Source organism: Varanus komodoensis, unplaced genomic scaffold (assembly GCF_004798865.1).
Source record: "Varanus komodoensis strain SLA01 unplaced genomic scaffold, ASM479886v1 scaffold42, whole genome shotgun sequence".
NCBI lineage: Eukaryota > Metazoa > Chordata > Lepidosauria > Squamata > Varanidae > Varanus > Varanus komodoensis.
Genome location: NW_025335972.1, coordinates 3,853,576 through 3,873,359, shown reverse-complemented (window position 1 = coordinate 3,873,359; position 19,784 = coordinate 3,853,576). Strand labels below are relative to the sequence as shown.

At 48.0% G+C, this 19,784-nt stretch overlaps 2 protein-coding genes across 2 annotated transcripts; one reads left to right on the top strand and one right to left on the bottom strand.

Annotated features, from left to right (window-relative positions):
* Positions 1-29: 29 nt before the first annotated feature.
* EIF3G (eukaryotic translation initiation factor 3 subunit G) lies at positions 30-8,175 on the top strand. Its single transcript, XM_044443513.1, has 11 exons — positions 30-164; positions 2,049-2,095; positions 4,104-4,226; positions 4,317-4,405; positions 4,865-4,924; positions 5,822-5,926; positions 6,191-6,380; positions 6,497-6,604; positions 6,790-6,926; positions 7,023-7,129; positions 8,074-8,175. The coding sequence occupies exons 1-11, from the start codon at positions 145-147 to the stop codon at positions 8,087-8,089; spliced, it is 1,002 nt and encodes a 333-aa protein (XP_044299448.1). The 5' UTR covers positions 30-144; the 3' UTR covers positions 8,090-8,175.
* A 2,752-nt stretch (positions 8,176-10,927) lies between these two features.
* Positions 10,928-11,920, bottom strand: LOC123029963 (P2Y purinoceptor 11-like). Its single transcript, XM_044443432.1, has one exon. It carries the CDS (start codon positions 11,918-11,920, stop codon positions 10,928-10,930), a length of 993 nt encoding a protein of 330 aa, XP_044299367.1.
* Positions 11,921-19,784: the final 7,864 nt, after the last annotated feature.

Below are 19,784 nucleotides of genomic sequence, written 5' to 3'. Positions count from 1 at the left end.
CAACTACACCTCCCAAGATGCTTAGCGCTCTCGGAAGTTTCTGGCTGACTCACACTCCATGGGCCTTGGACTCTTGCTGCTTCCTGCCTCCATTTGAGGCCTGCATTTGTCCGCTCGCGCAGTTTGCCCCTTCTGCGGGGAGCGATGCCGACCGGCGATTATGAGTGAGAAGAGGGGGGTCAAGGTGGGAGGGAAGGCCGGGAAGGCGCTGTTGGAGGCGGGAGGGATTCGCCGATGCCAGCTGGGCGAAACGGGGGAAACCGGGGGGTTGTCGGGGTGGCTGGCGGAAGAGGAGATACGAGTGTGTGCTTGCACGTTCAGACTTGGGCATGCCCAAAAGTAGACCTAGTGAAACCATGTGGACTCACGTGTGATGGTTAAGAGCATGGGACTGTGACTCGGACGATCTGCGTTCTAGTCCCCGCTCGGCCATGGAGCCAACTGGGTGACTTTGGGCCAGTCACAGACTCAGCGCAACCCACCTCACAGGGTTGTTATTGTGGGGATAAGATTGAGAGCAGCAGCAGCAGGAGAATGATGTAAACTGCTTTGCGTTAATTGTAAGAAAAAAGCGGATAGAAATCTAATAACTTGCATCTGTTTCAATGGGTCTGCGTATGATACAGCCCTCTCCCTGTGCGCGAGTCGATGCGTGCAGCGGAGGAATTCTAGTTCGTGATGGGGAAGGTAAGCCTCGCTGCCCGAGGGCCATCACTCAGCCTTATGCAAGCAGACCAAAGGGCGTAGCCTTGTTCTCACTTGGAGGTGGTAAACATGTGTTTGAGCTGTATCATCTGGCAAATGGGGGGGGGGGGGTCCCTGTGCCAGCACAACAACAAACGAGCAAACACGAAAACCAGGATTAGATGTTAAGAGTCATGGGAAAAGTTTCCCTCCTTGGTTTTCATGCAAAGATGGCTTTGTATGGAGCATAGAAAAGCTTTCAGTTGCATCGCACCCCCCCCCATAGCCCAAGGTTGTACAGCCCAGCCACCGTTCTACTATCTCAGTGTGAACTAGATATTTAGAGAATATTAAATATTTGGGCAGGACAGGAGAGCTTTGGAAGGTGTGATGGTGCTGTTGGAATGGGAGGTGAAACTTTTGGTCTGCAGAGGACACTTAGGTTGGAGGTTGTGGGAGCAGGTGCTTTGTGAATGGTTCTGTGTGGGTGGAGTGAGAAGGAAGATGAGGCCTTTAGCTTAGCTGCCATCTTTCCTGGTGGGGTCTCTCCTTTATCTTCTTTATGATATGTCAGCCTTTTCAGTTGGTCCAGTGTGTCTCTCCCCACCTCCTCCCTAGAAATCTACAAAAGGGAAGGGGTGATCAGACTGGCAACTCGCTTAGGGACATGGAGAGTGAGAGGGAGGATACCTTAAGGAGGAGATAAGCTGACAGAGTGAGCAAACTTTGGGAGTATGGAGAACAGGAACATACTTGGGATAAGTTCAGTGTGGTAGGAAGGAAAGTCTGAGTCTTTTAGTGGCTGAAGTCCCAGGTCTTTGGCTTGAAAGGTTAGAGGGATGGGGAACCTCTGGCGCACAGACCTCATAAAGCCCATGGGGTGCTCTATCCATCCTGGCATTATTTTCTCCTGACTCTGTCTGTTCTGCCACAGAGGGAAAAACTAAACATTTGTGAGAACCTTGGTCTTATGAGCCAGTGCCAGCTGACAGGTGGACTGTTTCCCTTTGGTATGAGGAGGGAGCAGGAGGGTTAGAAAAGAGCAGCTACTGACCAAAAGGGAAGTGTTAATGGCAGCATACTTGAAAAAGAATTCAGGGGTGGAGTTACCATTATGGAGTGTTCTTTCTTTGTTTATTATTTTGAAGGCACAAATATGTATTTTGAGGGGGATGGAGAATGTAAAATGAATTGGAATGGAGAATGTAAAATGCAGAGGTGAGGGTAATGGGCTGATAAAAGGTAGGTAGGTACTGGATGTGGGAAGATCAGCTACTGGGATTAGAGGCTCCAGGGTGGACACATAATATGTTTAAGACAGCTGAGATCAGACCCTCGACTCAATGTGTTTATCTCTGTTTTAGCTCCAAGCCCAGTTGGGCAGATCAAGTGGAAGAGGAAGGAGATGATGGTAAGACATTTCACATGTCACTGAATTAGATGTACACCAAACCAAAAATAGTAGCAAACCTCTGGGGCTTCTACCCCATCTGCAGTGCATCTTGCCTTGCAGAAACTCTCTAGAGGGCACTTTTTGTGATGCTCCTCAGACCTTGGCCAACAACAATGTCAAGAAAACTCCCTCAGCATGAATGTCTCTTAGAGGCCTCATTTTTGTATGAAGGAACATCAGTGACAAAACCGTTTTGGCCAGCCCTTATGCCAGAGGTTCTGGTCCACTGCAAGACTCCACTGCTCTCTGCTGTAGCAGATAGAAACCTACAGTCACATGTCACATCCCCAGCTAGGATCTGGTATTGGAAACTGCCCCAGCTCCTCCTGGCCTATCCTCTCTCACTGTTTTCAGGCAAGTTTATGGGCCATTCAAGTGCTGCCCTACAATTGAATCGCACCCTCATGTTGCCCAGCCTTGTCTCCTAATTGCTCCTGCTGCACTCTGGGAAATAACAGTGCAGTCCGCTTTGTCAAAGCAATCTGACCCAAATGAAGTGTTGAAAGTGAAATTCCAAAAAAGGAATTTGAAGTAAAAGTTTTAAGAGGTGGCTGTATGACAGGGTGTGCTACTTGGACAACAATATTTTCTTTCCTGGGAGCCAGGCTGAGAAGCAGCAGGTCCAGTGAATGGTGCTGGATTTGGACTTGGGATTTCATGGTTCAAATCACAGTTCACCCATAGTCTGAATTATTCTGCCCAACTCACCCAGCCATAGCTTTCTGTGATGGGGGTTTTTTTAACCATGGAAATAACTTTACAGAGGTGTTAAAGAAAATAAAAATTATCTGTATTGTAAGCAGGAGCCTGGAGAAAAATGTTTAATTGTATCCACATCAGCTAGCAGTGGTGTACAGACTTAAGGGGCAGGTTTGCAAGGCATGACAATTATGTGGTTTTCTGCCTTGAAAGGTCTGTTACCTCTTTCTTACCCTGTCGTATTTCAGCACAATACATTTGGATTTTAGAAATCCAGATCCGGCATTGTGGTTTCCATAGTCCCGGTGCAGCTACCAGAGTCCCCTGGAAAGAGCAGCAGCTGTTCCAGCTATTCAGTATGGGACTGAATTTCAGGCACAGTGGCTGATGGCATATGTGCCAACAGTGGGATGACTGAGCAAGGAGGGTAGAAAACATGCTAGCAAAGAAATCACATGACCACTTGTCAGGCATACCCAGGGAAAAGAAACTGCCCCAGAGAAACCACACAGGGTTGCTCGTCATGACATGCAAATCCAGCCAATACTGGGCCTCTCTTCATTGTGACTGGGCTGCTGTGTGCTTCTCTCTGCCATCAGCACTGATAGTGCAAGTGTGCCTATGCACACACAGTGGCCATAAAGCAGAAGCTCCTATCTTTTATCACTCGGTGTAAATGTAGAACATGGGTCCTCAAACTAAGGCCCGTGGGCTGGATCTGGCCCGCCATGCCGATTTAACCAGCCCACCCCAGAGGTTTTCTGCTTGCCATGCACGTGTGTGGCTTGCTCACAAGGAGGTCATTTTGGACTCGCTCGGAGAAAACGATCTCCTTGCAAGCAAGCTGGCGCCTCACCCCCCCCGCGCCCCCCCCGCCTTGCCTCATGTGCACATGTGCATACGCCCCACCTCTTCACTGGCACGCACCTCCCCACCAGCACCGCCTTGGCGGCCCACATGCCCTGCTGGCACCTGTCAACTGGTCCCCTGTGGAAAAAGTTTGAGGACCCCTGGTGTAGAAGATAGTGAGATAAGTCAACCTGCACATCCATCTCTCTTCATGCTAAACACAGATCCAGGAAGATCCCAGGTTTTAATGAACTTCTGTGTACCTAGGGAATCTCTCAGTTGCGCAGCTTGTTATTGGTTGACCCTGTTTCACTTCCAAACTGACAGTCAATTCCCCGTCTGAGTTTGTAGTTGTGGAAGGTGCTGGTCTCCTTTGTGGGGATGCTGCAGCTAATGACCCGGTGCTTCCTCAACACAGATAAGTGCATCACCAGTGATCTGCTCAAGGACATCCCTCTGAGTGGGGTGCTGAGCGGGAGCGGAGGTGAAACTGGAGGCGGGAGCGCAAGTGTAACCATCGAGCCAGAGCTTGTAAAAGGAGGTAAATGCTGGGTGCATTTTTCAGAAAGGAGCCGGGTGCTGGGTGTTTGGAAGATGCAGCTCTCCAGAGTATCCCTTCCTTCTTTTGCAGGACCCCTACCATCTCCCAAAGAGATTGTGAATGGGAATATTAAAACAGTGACTGAGTACAGAGAAGAGGAGGATGGCCGCAAAGTCAAGGTGAGTGGTGGTCTGTGGCCCAGCCATGTCTCCCCTTCTGCTCACCCCCACCCACAATTGTCAGGGTGACTCCATGTCAGCCCCCTGTTTTACTGTGGTGCTGTGAGAGAGCAGGCCCTACCTTTGCATTGGGAGAGAAGTTTGGCTCCACGGGCACCCTGTCGTTGGACTGTGGTGGGACAGAATGAGCTTTCCATGACAGAACTGTGTCCTGGTCTGAAGGTGATGATCCTGCTGGGCCTTTTCCTCTGATCTTCCCTAGTGTGGATACACAAACAGACAGGGAGCTGGGGGGGGCCTTGTGTAGAGGTTGGCCCTGACTTGAGCGCAGCAGCTGCACACTCAAAAACAAGCCATAGCTACATGCAGAATTATGGCTGTCATCTGTGGGGAATCCCGATTTCCTTTTCTGTTAATTCCTCCCTGAGCACAGTGTGATATGTGGTTGTCCTTCGGCAGATTATCCGAACCTTTCGAATTGAGACTCGGAAGGCCTCCAAGGCTGTGGCAAGGCGAAAGGTGAGTCATCTGGGCAAGGGGTGTCGCTTGAGGGTGAAGGTTCTCTCCTTGGGTCTTTTTCCTCACCCCCTAGGCATGCAGGCATCCTTTCTACTGTTTTTACCACCCTCTTCAAATCTGACCTAATGGTACGAGGACCAGAGCTCTCTGAAGCCAGGAAAGCATAGACCCTTGGAGCTCAGGCTAAGATTCCAGCCATGATAAAATGTGTTCTGGCTTGGCTGAAGATTAGGATGTTATCCCTGCTCTTGCCAGCACCCACTGAAGAGAAGATTCCTATCCGTTGTGCTGTTTGCAAGTACACTGCTTCAGCATCCCTCTTCCTTGAAATGCTTTGTGAAACCAGCCTTCTGTCCTGTACCATGGAAGCCAGGCTCTGGTTTTGAGTGAAGATGATAATGGGCATGTGTTCCTCACAGCTGCCTGTCTCTTTGTTGTGGCTGTGGGTGTGAAGAAGAGGCAGGTGCTAACCAGTATTCCCGCTTTGTTCACACACAAACCATTTAGAGGCAGCTGCAATGCTGGCTCCCAGCATTTTGGGGGCCCTTAGGCATGGCATATTTTGGGGGGGAAGGGGAGGAGCTAACCTGAAAGGGGGAGAACATACAAACTGAAAAATCTCTTTGCCTGCATCTAATCTTGGGTCCTGTATGAAGCGAAAATGGAAGCACAGTCAGGTTGCTGTGCCCTCTGCTGGTTTTAGAGCCTTGACAGAAGCCCATCCTTACCACCCTCTGGAGTTGGCCCTGAGCAGTTGTTTGACATTTACTTTGAGTTTGTGGCCCAAAATCACTTAACTGGTTCTGGGCCATCAGACTCCTAAGCTACAGTACCTTTCCCCTGGACTTTTCAGGGACATAAGTGCGGTCAAAAGATTTGTTTAATTCTTTTCCTCAGAACTGGAAGAAATTTGGCAACTCAGAGTTTGATGCTCCTGGCCCAAATGTAGCCACCACCACTGTGAGCGACGATGTCTTCATGACATTCATCACCAGCAAAGAGGTGAGCAGCAATGTACAGAAAGTGGGACGTACTGGGGATAATAAGAAGGTCTAAAGCTGGCCAGGTGGGTCAGTCCAAGACTGATACCTCCCTTTTTGCTCTGTGGTGCAGAGGCCCACTGCTGCTTGACCTTCTGCTGGCGCCTCTTCACAGTCAGGCCCACCTTAAGATATGCTGATCAGAGGTTTGACTGGGGCAACATGGCTGGATGCTGCACAAACAGGTGCCTGTTTAAACCATACACTGTGTCGCCCCCTTTGCCAGGATTTGAACTGCCCAGAGGAGGAGGACCCCATGAACAAGTTGAAAGGTCAGAAGATTGTGTCGTGCCGGATCTGCAAGGGGGACCACTGGACCACACGCTGCCCTTACAAGGACACGCTGGGGCCCATGCAGAAGGAGCTGGCCGAACAGCTGGGGCTCTCCACTGGCGAGAAGGACAAATTGCCTGGAGGTGAGGCCTGGAGATCTGGAGATGCCCAGCACCGTACCTTGCGCATGGGTTTCTTCATCCCATGTTTGGGGAAGGGGATAGTTGTACCTCCACTAAAACAGAGCCTTCTTCTGCAGAACCAGAACCTGTTCAAGCCCAGCAGAGCAAGACCGGGAAATACGTTCCACCCAGCTTGAGAGATGGAGCCAGCCGCAGAGGGGAATCCATGCAGCCTAACCGCAGAGGTAGGTGGCCTGCATGGCACAGCTGGGTCGGGATTTCCTGTGTGCAGGCAGAGCAGGAGCTAATGGCACCAGTGTGGCTTTGGGTGCCTTACCAGTCTCGCACTGCTTGAAAGATGTCCTGGCTGACCTGTCCTTGCAACCCGGGTCCAACAGTCCTCTTTCTGCCTTTCCATCCACATCATTAGCTGATGATAATGCCACCATTCGTGTCACCAATCTGTCTGAGGACACCCGAGAGACTGACTTGCAGGAGCTCTTCCGTCCTTTCGGGTCCATATCCCGAATCTACTTGGCCAAGGACAAAACCACTGGCCAGTCCAAGGTGAGGAAGGGGACTGATGATCAGGGTGGGTGGGTGCTGGCTGGGGAAAGTGCCATGCCACAAGACCTAGTTCTGCTTACCATTGCTTCCCTTCAGGGGTTTGCCTTCATCAGCTTCCACCGCCGGGAAGATGCTGCCAGGGCCATTGCAGGGGTGTCTGGCTTTGGCTACGATCACCTGATCCTAAACGTGGAATGGGCCAAGTAAGTAGGGCTCTGATGCTTCTGGCAACAGATGCACTGTTTCCAGTTTGGAATGTTTTTGGAAGAAACCCATGTCTTTTACGTGTATGCAAAGGCAGATTATTAGATTTCTGCAGTTATCCCCATGCAGAGCATGAGATGCCTGTGGTCCTATGCCACACAGACTATGACCATGTCAGCTCTGTATCCCTCATCACGAGGTTCAGAATTCCCTCACTTAAAATGTCAAATTCTGCTATTAGTTTGAATTTCAGTTTCTGGCCCATACTCAGATGGGATGTAAACCTACATCTGGGTTGTACCAGCAAGTCAAAGGTCTGGCTTTACATGATGAATGATCTTCTGAAAAAAGCCCTTCCCTCACACATTTGTAGTGTTTGAGGGAAAGAGGCTAGACTGGAACCCTGTTGACTGAAGTGGTAGAGCCATCTCTTTAGCAAAAAGCGGGCCTCAAGGTTGTGCTCCACAATTTAGCACTATAAGAAGAGATATGGGGGGGTGCCTCTTGTAAGGCCCCACAGTGGATCCTCTTACGGTGGAAGAATCAGGCTCTGCAACCCCAGAGTTCTCTCTCACTGCCTCTAACAACAGAGGATGCTGCAAGCATTGTGAAGCTTGGTGTTGCTTCAGCTTTGGACAGCCTGCGGCTGAGTTTTGAATTCTAGGCAAATCATCAGCATGGCATCAGCAGTATTTACAGTGTTGAACAGCAAAAGTCACATAATGACTTACGGGGGCAATCTCAGTTAAATCCAGTTTCCAAGTCTTAGACAGAAGCTACCTATATAAGTTCAGGTTTCTTCCACAAACCATGAGGCCTAGAAACAGTTTTATTTTTAAACTTCCATGTCTGTATTAGCTATCAAACATTTACCCACTGGAAGGTTACTAGTTCTATCTGCCTGTTAAGATATTAATGGCTTCTTTCTTTCTCCCTCCTGCAGACCCTCCACCAACTGAGACTAGCTGCCCAGCATTTGTCTTTGGAAATTGCCTGGTTCTGTTCCTAACTGGACTATTCTCAAATAAAGTTTCATTCCAGTCTCTCCTGTGACTATGTGATATGTCTCTCTCACATAATCAAAACAGCCTTGTTCCTGGCAGAGCTACCCAGACTGAACTTAAAGATGTTCCACTTCCTTTTACCAAATGGTCTTCTTTCTTCCTGCTTTGGAAGTCCAGGTCTGCCACCTTTTTGGCAGAGGTGTTGGCTTTAATTTCCAATGTTGGTGCCCTCAGGTGTAAAGGAGAACCCACCCCTTTAGACTAGCATTGATCCATTTCATTGGTCTAGCCTGGAGAAAAGGAAGAAATATAGTGAGAAGGTATTCTGTAAAACTTGTTGCTTTTTATTAGCCTCTTTAAAACAAAAAGCAAGCCTTAAAATTGCTGCTGCTTAGTTAGCTACTTGTTCCGTTGTGGGTATGGTGACTTGATGCTTGTTTCTACTGATTCTTGTTCTCTGCAGTACCAGTGTAGGGTGATTTATTCCATCTTCTGCAGCTATGCCAGGCAAAAGACAGAGCATCTGCTCCTCTGGCAGATTGTTGACCCATCTTTCTATGCATTCTCACTGTTGGAATCAGAACAGTGAAGGTGGGACTAGATAGATGCTGTTAAGCAAGAACAAGTGCCCAATGGCTCTGGTCTCCTGCCTTTTCCAGCTCATTTGCATCCATGGACAGTCGCAGGTGCTGGAATCCACATTCGTTCACTGTAGAGAAGGATATCCTGAGAAAGGTCACTCTTTCCTTTTGCTCCACAAGTGGAGAAGGATCACTTGTGGTTGGAGGCAGTTGGGTTTCAGGTAACAAATAGAGGTTCAAGTCACTTCCAAGCCTGCAATTCTTTCTAAAGCAAAACTGGTTTTTGCCTAGTACAACAAACCAAACAAAGCATTGTGTGGTCTTGAATGTCAACATTTATTGTAGCACGATCTGGTGTGAATCAGCAGATACACACATGCCCATAAACAAAGGGCTACAGTGTGCACAGGGAGAGTATTCTAAGCAGTGGGGTGAAAGGCCCATTCTGCACACCAGGGCCATCTGTACTACTTCAGTGCAAAGCTCATCCTAAGTGCAAGTTAAGTGCAGTAACTATGCTTAACAAGAGTTGCTGGCAATAACTATAACTAACTGGTGAGAGACGGTGAGGTCTGGTGCTCGGAGTGCTGGACTGGGGCCTGGGAAATCAAGGCCCTAGTGCACACTTGGGCATGGAGCTCACTGGGTGACTTTGGGCCAATCACCCATTCTCAGCCCAACCTATCTCACAAGGTTGCTTTTGTGAGGATAAAATAGAGCTCTGGAAGCCACCTTGGGTTTTTCTCAAGAGTCAAAACAGTGGGATATAAACGCAATGTAATATCCCAACAATTGGTAGCTTTGCTGTGCTAGTTTAACACCCATTGTAGGGGAGAAACACTTAAGGCTTAAATGAACAGAATCAAATGTGCTGATTCAAATTCTAGTGTGGCAATTTCATTCTTGAATCTCTGATCTTTTGTTGAAGATGGGAATCAGCAACAGAATTTGTAGCTTACTGGCTTAGCTTTTTAAATCACTGAACTTGAAAATGTCCTCTGCCAGTTTATAACTATAAAATACCAAAGAACAAGAAACTGACCAAACAAAATAAGCATTAATTATTAATTTGGAGTGGATTGCTCTTCAAACAGAGGACACCTTCATAATGGAGGACAGTCCTCTGGCACCTTTTCAAACAGTGGACTGAGCTCTAGAAAAGGGAACACCTGGCCATCCTCACATGGAGCACACCTGGTCTTGTGCATTCAGCCTGTTGCTTAATTCTTGACACCCAGAGAATGATCTACTGCAGCAGGGACAAGGGCAACCTGATGGTTGAAAAGGGCAGAGCCTGGTGCAAAACGGTGATGCAGGGATGAAGCTGATGACCTGCTGCCTGATGAGCCCACATATGCAAATACAATCTTCCTCCCTCCATTGCAGACCAGGGAGTTTTTGAAGGTCAAGTTCTAAAACTGACCAGCAGACCTACCCACAGGACCTAGCAAAGGCAACCCTAGAACAAGGCAGTGCCCAGGATTGCCTGCTTTGTATATCTTGGGTAGCAGTTAGAGGAACCTCCTAGGGGTTGTCTGCAGATTTGCCTGAAATACCTTCAATGGAATGTACAATTCTTGCAGGTATCCTGCAAGTTCTGTGGAACAGCAGCTCAACTACATGAAAGTAACACATGAACAGAGGCCAGAGGCTTTTAAAAAAAATCAAACTGGCAGTTGATAATGGAGAACTGAAGCTCTTTTATGCATAAAATTTGCATATGGAGTTACATGTACAGCTGCATATTTAGAAATAAATACTCTCATTTAAACAACAATACAAGACATCTGATGATGGGGAAAAGTGTGTCCAGGTGACCTCTGGGTACCTGTAGTCCAGGGGTGAACTGTCATTGATGAATGACTTCAAGCTCACGTTCTTACAGTTTATCTTGAACTGAACAACCCTTCAAAAAGAAGATAACTGCCTCTGTAACTGATCTCTCAGACCTGTGGTCCATCTGGCCCAGTACTGTCCACACTGACCTGCTCTCCAGGTCCTGGACAGGGTTCTCTCTGAATTCCCCGCTCCCCCAACACACACACCTGAAGATGGGAGGGAGTGAACCTGAGACCAGCATGCTTAGCAGCCCCTCCAGCACTAAGCTGCAGCCCCTCGAGAAGCTTCACCACATGGTCGTGAAGGGTCTGTCAGTAAACACCCCTAGGCCTGCTAGCAGCAAAGGGTGCCATCATCCCTGGTCCTAGGGGCCTTAAGAAGGGAGCCGGTCTTGCAGCCTCAGTTCCACATTGTTCCCTTCCCCAGGCACATTGTTCCACCGCTGAAAACATCTGCTGAAATATTTCTGCATGCTGTTGGCTTGGGAAGTGTAGACCAAGGGGTGGATGCAAATATGAAAGTGGACCAAAATCTTGGCTACCTGGAAGGATGTGGGTATAAGCGCTCCACAGTCCTCTTTCGTCCTCATGCGGTGACTGAGGTACAGATTTTGTAGGATATGAAAGGGTAGGTAGAAAATGATGTAGAGGATGACGACCACGGAAACAAGCGCTTTCACTTTGCACTTGTTCATTGCCGTGACGTTGTGATTATGATGAATTGTATAAATGATGCCTCCACAGGAGATGCTGGTGAGGACAAAGGGCAGACCAAATCCAAAGGCCAGCAGGAACAAGCTGTAAGGCCAGTATTTTGGCAGCTGCTCAGAAGAGGCACTTCCTAAGCACTGTGTTATGTTGTATTCAGAGACATAGTTCAGTGTGGAAAAACTGAGGACAGGCGTGGAAATGGCCGCAACCAGCAACCATACTGCTCCACTGAGGAGCTTAGCGTGGTAGGACTTCATGCGGCCGTGGGCGAAGATGGGGTGGACAATCGCAACCCAGCGATTCAGGCTGATGCATGCAATGAAAAAGGTACTACCATAAAGATTGCAGAAGAAGAAGAAACGGTCCAGTGAGCAAAGAGCATGGCCATATATCCAGTCCTTGGGTGGAAAGTAGTAAAGTATTATGGGGAGCAGGGAGAACGCATAAAGCAGGTCACTGACAGCCAAGTTGAAGGAATAGACCATGTTGATGTTCCACTTCTGCTTGTAAGTCAAGAAGCGGTAGATAGCAAAGCCATTCCCAACGATGGCCAGAAGGAATTGCAGCAATAAAATGGGCCATATTTGCTCTTGGAAGAAGCTGCTCAAGTCATCTCTGCAGCTTCTGGTTATGTTCCCATGCCCTGCCAAACTCATGGTATCCTGTGGAAACAAGAAGAACAGCTCTTAGAATCTCTCAGTCTGGAAATGTCTCAGGTGTAAAGGAGCCCCATATTTTTAACAGGTTTGAACAGCTGCTTCATAGAACTTCCTCCAGCTATTAGGATATCTCATAAACCACTAAACCACCCATTTCCATTTCAATTCCACAGTGGCCATGGACCATAACAGAATGTAAAAATGTCATTGTCTAAAAGCATTAATGGTAGAAGCAGATGTCGCAGATGCTTCCATCACAGTGGTCATACTAATAACATTTCCAGGGAGCGACAGCAGACGGGAGCTATTGCCCTTGTGCGGCCCCAGGTATTTAGTAGACCCATGATGAACTAGTCGGACCTCTCTTCCAATCCAGCAGGACTCTTCCTATACTCTTAGTTTATCACACTGGAGGAATACAAAAGGACACACAGACTTCAGGAATGTCTCAAGCCCAGAAGCAAGATCCAACCACCAGCCCACTCTCTGTGCAGAATGGGGTGCTGGCCATTTTCTCCTCTTGGGTCATCCCTACCTTGCCCACTCCCTCTGAAGCAAATGAGCTGTGCAGAAAAACCTTCTACAAGGGGGACTTTCCAATTTATGCTGAGGCATCAGCCTTTCAGCCTTATATTAGGGTTAGTGTTAGGGATGAGGGATGAGGCCCAGGTTAGGGTTAGTGTTAGAAAAGCCAGGTTCTACCTGCTGCAATTTGGGCCTGTGACGTGCTTCCCTTGGCTGGAAAAAAATTGGTTGTGTGGAAAAACCTCCTACAAGGTGGACCTTCATTTCATGCTGAAGCATGAGCCTTTCACCCCAATATTAATATTAGGGTTGAAGCTTGTTTTAGGACTAGGATTAGACAAACCAGGTTATGCCGGCTGTATCTGGGCTTGCAACATGTTTACCTTCTTAGGGTTATAAAAACCTGGTTCCACAAGAATGATTTAGGACATGCAATGTTCTTAGAACGGGCATACAGAATGAGCTTTGCAGAAAAAAATCCAGAAAGCTGGATTATTTGACTTCTGTGGTGATTCATGGGTATTTCATCCAGATATGCTTACAGTTAGCACAATCAGTTTCTACCCGCTGTACTTTCAGCTTGCAACATGCTTATGTTGCACAGATAAAAATGAACTGAGCAGAAAAACCTTCAGCAAGGTGGCTCATTGGAATTCTATTGCGAGGCATGGCAATTTCAGCCTGATATTAGGATTAGGGTTAAGGTTCGGGTTAGGGTTATTGTTAAGAATGAACAAATGACCGAACGAACAAACAGGGTTCATGTGAAGTATTCAGTACTTGCAGCTTCCTTATTATGATTGTAAGAATGAGTAAGCTGACATTTTGGAATACATTCCTGAAACATCCATTTTCCACCGTTTATTCAGATTAGAGCTAAGACCCTGTTTGGTTTAAAAAAAAATTAGGTTCCCTCTTAGGGTTCTGGGGACTGGGTCACGTTTGGAACAGGTCAAAAAAATTAGCTGCTCAGAAAAATTTGGAAAATTCTTTCATGTTGGAATTCAGTCTTGAAGGTTGGGAATTTGATGCCTCTTTTAGGGTTATGGTTAAAGGCCAGGTTTGGGTTAAGGTTAGAAAAAGCAAGGTCCCCATGCAGCTGCCTAGATTCTTATTGTGGTGAGGGTTAGGTTTCCCAGCTCGGAGAGTGGACCACTCCCTCCAGTCTCACACTGGGGAATCCCAAATATCCGGTGTCCCCTCAGATGCCATATTTCTTCACATCTCCATCCCTTAGGCAACACAGCTACCCTCTTTCTACTTCTCGCTACAAAGTGTATGGAACCTGCCCAACTCATTCAGCAGTAATCACTGCCCACTGACCATTTTGTGCTCTCCCCTTCTACTATTGGCTTGTACCAAGAGCATTTCTTTGTCTCTTACAGACTGCCTCTACCCCTCCTTCCACTCACTCCACCCCGCCCCCAAACCCCTGCCCCATACTTGACCCAGAGGGCTAAGGTAACTTTTTCAGGGCTGCAGTAAGAAGAGGGAGAAAGGCAGCATCCTCAGGTGCATCCCATACAGCCCTTTCTCTTTGATCCATTAAGAAAATCTGGCACCTTGCAGATTGCCTTTTAAATAAATTGAGAGTTTCCTACTAAGGCTACATAAAATACTAGGACATCTCATTTTTTTCATACCCTTTCCCATTTGCTCTTCTTATTAGGATGGAGCTATCTCAGGATGCAGAGTTGGCTTTTTCTTTTGCTCTTTACGATGCTTTTTGTGTCATCTGCTGCTGGGATCTTGATAACTACAGAGCTAGAAGATTTTGTGATTAGTTTTTCATTGCAAAACATTTCCAAGCCACAACCTGGCATTCTTCCATTTTCTCAGCCTGAACGAAAATGCAGACATCCTTTGGTATTCATGTGCCCCCAAATGCGTACAGAGATTCATTTATCATGTGCAAGTGTGCACAAATGCTTCCATTCATGAAAATAATGTGCAAGATGCGAAGTATGAGACAGTGCAGTTTACGGTAGAGCTGAGTGCCTTCCGCATACATTTGGCACCTTATGCCAAGGCCCCCGTTCAGTCTCCCCCAAACGGTAATCTGCCTTATTCCCAGCCAGTATCTGAGGGAATTCTAGGAGTCTTTCCTATCTGAGCATCCCTCTGCTTGTGCCCTTACATGGCCAGTGAGAGCCCCTCTTGGCTGTGGCACACTTTCTAGATTGCATATGAAGCTTCACGTGACATCCCTAAAAATACAGCTACTCCCAAGTGACAGTGCAGGCTGCTTTTCTAGGGAAAAAGGGTGCATTCAGTTTATTTATCCGAAGTCCAGAAGCCACAATTTAACAAAATGTAGTGAAATATCCTAAGAATGCAAGGGGTAGCTTAGCAACCATGCTGTCCATATGGGGAAAGTATGAGTGAGAAATTCCCTTTTAGAACAACACAGCCAAGCATTAAGATACACAAGAGCTTACTTTGGGAAACCAAAAAAAGAAGAGGAAGACCAGGATACAGAACTTCAGATAAAAATCAGTCAAGTCCACTGACAGCCGGCATGACTTGGTGGTTCAGAGGGCAGGCCTGGGACTCAGGAGATCTGGGTTCTACTCTCCCCTCAGCCAGGGAGCTCAATGGGTGACTTTGAGAGAGTCACAGACTCTCAGCTCAATCCACCTTACAGGGTTGTTGTGAGAATAAGACTGAGAGCAGGAGAAGGGAATTGTGTAAGCTGCTTTGAGCTCCTGAAAAGTCAAAAAGGAGGGATATCAACTTAATACATAAATGCATATTTACATGTTACTGTCACTGTATTGTAGGTTTCAGAGCATATACAAAGTTCTGTGCAGAAAAGTTAGTCTGAGAGAGACCAACTTTGGACTCATGATTTGGTTGTTTCAAAGAGACTAAGTCTGAGGATGAAATTTTATAGGTAATTTGTAATTAGAATCTCAGCCCAGTGGAAGTGAGCCCTTGGCAGGGGCAGTTGTTTTATCCCATAGTGAAAAAGGTATGTTTCCCGAAAGCTAATAACCAATAAAAATTATTTTGTGGCTAAACCCACCATCCTCATAATTCTAAACTTAGATGTCAGAAAGATAAACTAGTAGAAACTCATTGCAGCGCTCTGAAAAAGAGCTTAGTTTTTTTGCTTGTATACGCAGAGGCAAAGCTGAGGATTTTTCCTGCTGAGGAATCCCAGGGAGTGGGTAATGAAGCACAAGTGCTCCAAGGCACCCTGCTGAGCTACCTCTGTTGCAGAAATGCTCTCCGTCCTTTTCCTGGAGGGTCTCAATTATCAGGAAAAAGGGAAGCAACACCCAGCAGAGGCTTAAACCATTCATTTTGCCTGCAAAAGAGGTCAGCAGCGTGGCTCATGCCCAAACGCGGAGCTAACAAAAAGCTATGGTTTGGGCATGGTCTTTACAGGTTACAGATTGGGAAACAGTTCGGACCGCGCATGTCCAGGTGCTCTCCAACTCCAGGCTGACCAATCCTGGCCTCCCTTTAGAGAGAGGCATTAGTGGGGTCTTGTGGCTAGGTGTTTCACCGGTACTTCCTGAGAACGGTTTCTTGAGGCATTTGAGGTCTAGCTGGATGTCTCCCAGACCTAGTTTGTGGTTAGAATTAGTGAAGGTTTTCTGATAACTGCTGCTCCTTAACACTTGTGGTCATACCAGGTGTTACTTTCCAAGCGTCTAGGCATCTTGATTTAGCTTCTAACTGACTAACTGATCTGCAGCCTTAGGCATGTAAAACTTTCACTGATTAATTGATCTCCATCTTTAAATACACAGAGCCTAAATCAGGAGCTGCTGTCAGCCGCCCCAAAGCTGTTGCTAAGGCTGCCCAGAGGCCTTTGGCCCATGGCCTGGCCCAGGCCAACCTCACGGGCTGAGTCACAGAAATGGTCTGGGTAGGGTCCCCTTGCAAGTTACAGCAAGCAAGCATCATTGCAGAATGGCTGGCCTTTTCTGACAATTCCCCCCTTTAAGGCCTTCTAAGATCTTATCTTGGATTACCCTCGAAATATTCACCATGCATACAAGCAATGCAAAGCCACTGAGTATCGGGGTCCCATACCCATGGGAGGTGAAGGCACTTTCCCATGGAGCCAAGCAATACCAGGGTACTGCTGGGTCTTTCCTGGTGCTTTTAATTCCTTAAATGCTGTTTCTGGCCTGAGCATTGCTTGGGGCAATAAGCAAGGGAGTAAACACAAAATTAGCATGATCAGGCAGGAAATGAGGAACCCATTCTTAAGCCAGCTCCAGTTGGGACCTGGTTATCTAAAGGAAGGCTTGCGTCCATATATGCCCTCCCGCCCCTTGAGATCAGCAGCAGATGCCCTTCTCCGGGAACCCTCTGTGAAGGATATTAGGAGGGTGAGTACCCGGAGGAGGGCCTTCTCTGCAGTGGCGCCCCACCTATGGAATGCGCTCCCCAGAGAGGTCCGCCTGGTGCCGTCGTTATTTGTTTTTTGGCGCCAGGCTAAGACCTTTTTATTTAAAACTTATTTTAATTGTTAACTTATTATATATTTATAGGATTTTAAATTTTAGCCGAGATGCTACCGGGCTTTTTAATCTTTAAGTGTATTATTTGTTATTTATATGTTTTAATTGCATTGTGAGCCACCCCGAGGCTTTGTTGCGATGGGGGCGGCATAGAACTGTTTTAAATAAATAAATAAATAAATAAATAAAATTTGGAAGCCAGCAAGTTAGCCAATCAAAGTCTTAACCTTTCCACATTTGCGTTGGGACATGGGCAATTTTCACTTATTTTCTACCAGACCCTTTATAGCCTTTCCTTTGTTGTCTATTCTCAGACAGCAGTCTGTTCAATTAAACTTTGGGCGTACCCCTCCCTCTTCAGCCAGCAGGTAGTCCAGAGCCATGCTTGGCTGTCACATAGCTTCTTGCTCCTACGTGCAGTTCCTCCCCTTTGTCCTTGTCCCATCTATTCCATGTCCCATTCTCCCAACAATTCCCTATTTCAAGATCCAAGTATCTATACTGCCAAAACTTTCCACCCGCAAGCTTCACTTCAGTACAATTCTGGTGGAGGGAACTTTTGGGTATGGCTCTGCAAAGTTGTCGGGGACTGGCTCAGCGGGAGCAATAGGTGGGATCCCTGGTGTGATTGTTTCTCCATTCACCCTTCAAGGCCACGTGGTGGCAGCCCTGACCGCTACAGTGGAAGTGGCTGACTCATTGCAGGAGAAACACCACTCCCTAATTTTACAAACTCCTTCTTCTCAAGGGGTCCCAGTGTGCATCCTGACCAGGAATACAAGTGGGGAAATTAAGATCATGTCGACATGCATGGTGAAGGATCTTGCTTAAACAAGAGCTCTAGCCCTGCCAGTGAGGTAACTTTCCAATGGTGATTCTCTGTGGTCAATCATCTTTCTGGGAGGGGTCCCCCTTCCATGATGGAGTCTTCTTCCATGGGAGAGCCTGCATCCAGAGAGGCCTCACCCAGGGATGTGGGCAGATGGACTTCTTCGCCTTGAAATGGTGGGTCTACTTTATCTTGGCCTTGGACTTTGACCACTGTATGGGTTGTCAGGACCATGGTGTGTAGACCAGTCCAGCTTTCTGTTAATGGCTCCTTTCCCACTTTCTGATCAGGACTTGGCCACCAGGCTGGAATAGATGGACTGGGGCATCCAACAGCTGCCTCAGGAAGGGACAGCGTACCTGTGCAAGCAGGACAGAGCAAACTAGAGGGCAGTGACGTGTTCTCACAAAAGGGATTTTCCCACACTCATGTTTACAGGTACCCTTTGGCCACTGAGAGGGATTTCAGGAGGGAAGCCAAAATGTAATTTGAAAGGTGACAATTTAGTCCCTTCAGGGCATGAATCTTATCTGAGACAAGACTAAAGGCAGAGCCTGGGGCCACTTGACCCACATCTCTGTGCAAACCTTGGCTAGAATAGTTTTCAGGCTCCAGTTCATTCTTTCTACCTGTCTGGAGGGTTCTGGTCTCCATAGTGTGCTAGTCCCACTAAACTCCTAAAGCCCTAGCCACCTGCTGAACAACCTGAGAGGTGAAGTGACTTCCTTGAGAGTTCCTGTGGGAGCCGATATCAAGGGATGACTTCACCAAGGAGCTTCTTCGCGACCTCCTGAGCCATCCATGTACCGGTGGGGTGGGCCTCCACCCACCTGCTAAGCTGGTCCACTAGTACCAGGAGGTACCAGTATCCTTGCTGGGATGGCAGCTCTGCAAAGTCCATGTGGATTCTCTGAAATGGGAATTGGGTCCAGGGTCTTCCTCCCATAGCAGCAGGCAGTGTTCTCCTTCAGCTGCCTTCTTTGAGGCTTCATCGGCCAGTTGGTTGCCTTGTCTATGCTCAGGGTCTGGGCATCTTCCATGTGCATCACTGCCACCTCCTTGGGAAGTTGTATTGCCTCGAGCAGGGCCAGGATCTGATGCCCATTTGCAGTCTTTGGTCCTGGCGCTGTGATGAAGCCCCTCTCCCTCCACAGGAAAGGATGAGCATGTCCAGGAGAGAAGGCATACCTGGAGTCTGTGTGCACATTCACCCTCTGTCCAGCCACCCGGTCCAGGGCCTGGGTTAACGCAATCAGTTCAGCTGCCTGTGCTGACAGTCTGCTTGTTCAGGAGCTTCTCCTTCCACAGTGTCCCAGTCAGGGTTCCTACAGCACATCCGGTGGTTTGCTGGCCATTCTCAATGAAGCTGACCCCGTCTACCTGGAGGGAGAGATCTGGATCCTCGAGTGGGGTGTCTGTCAGATCTCCCCTTGCTGCCGTCTCCTGCTGGATAACCTCAGGACAATCATGTGCTGGCACCTGGCCCTGCCTGTCCGGAGCTGGTGGCAGCATTGCTGGATGGAGGCTGGAGAGGCTTGGGCTTGACAAAAGGGCAATTCCATGCCGATATTGACGGGAGGCATTTAGCAGCTCATTTCCCTTGCATCCCAGGATCTGAGGTTCTCCGTGGGATGCTCCCACATCCATCTCAGCTGCCCAAGTCAGTTTCTAAGCTTCCTCCACCAGGAGTGCAACTGCAGCCACTGCTCTCGTACATGCCAGCCACCCTTTAGCTACTGAGTCCAGAGTCTTTGAGTAATAGCCTGCTGGTCTCCATGAGGGACCCCATCGTTGGACCAGGGTTCCTGATGCCACACCCTTATTTTCCCATGGACAAACAGTTGGGGCAGTTTCTGTGGATTTGGTAGTGCTAAGGTTGGAGGAGTCATTGGGGCCCATGTAAGGTCTTTGAAGGCCCTATTCATTGGTCTAGTCCAGGGATCGGCAACCCGTGGCTCCGGAGCTGCACGTGGCTCTTGAATCCCTGTGCTGCGGCTCAGTGCTCAAAACGCACGCCGGCACAGCCGCC

Excerpts from the sequence above, each read along its gene's own strand:
- EIF3G (XM_044443513.1), top strand. The coding sequence starts at position 145 with ATGCCGACCGGCGATTATGA. Across the intron at positions 4,227-4,316 it reads GCCAGAGCTTGTAAAAGGAG|GACCCCTACCATCTCCCAAA; the intron begins GTAAATGCTGGG and ends CTTCTTTTGCAG. Across the intron at positions 6,605-6,789 it reads CATGCAGCCTAACCGCAGAG|CTGATGATAATGCCACCATT; the intron begins GTAGGTGGCCTG and ends CCACATCATTAG.
- LOC123029963 (XM_044443432.1), bottom strand. The coding sequence starts at position 11,920 with ATGAGTTTGGCAGGGCATGGGAACATAACCAGAAGCTGCAGAGATGAC.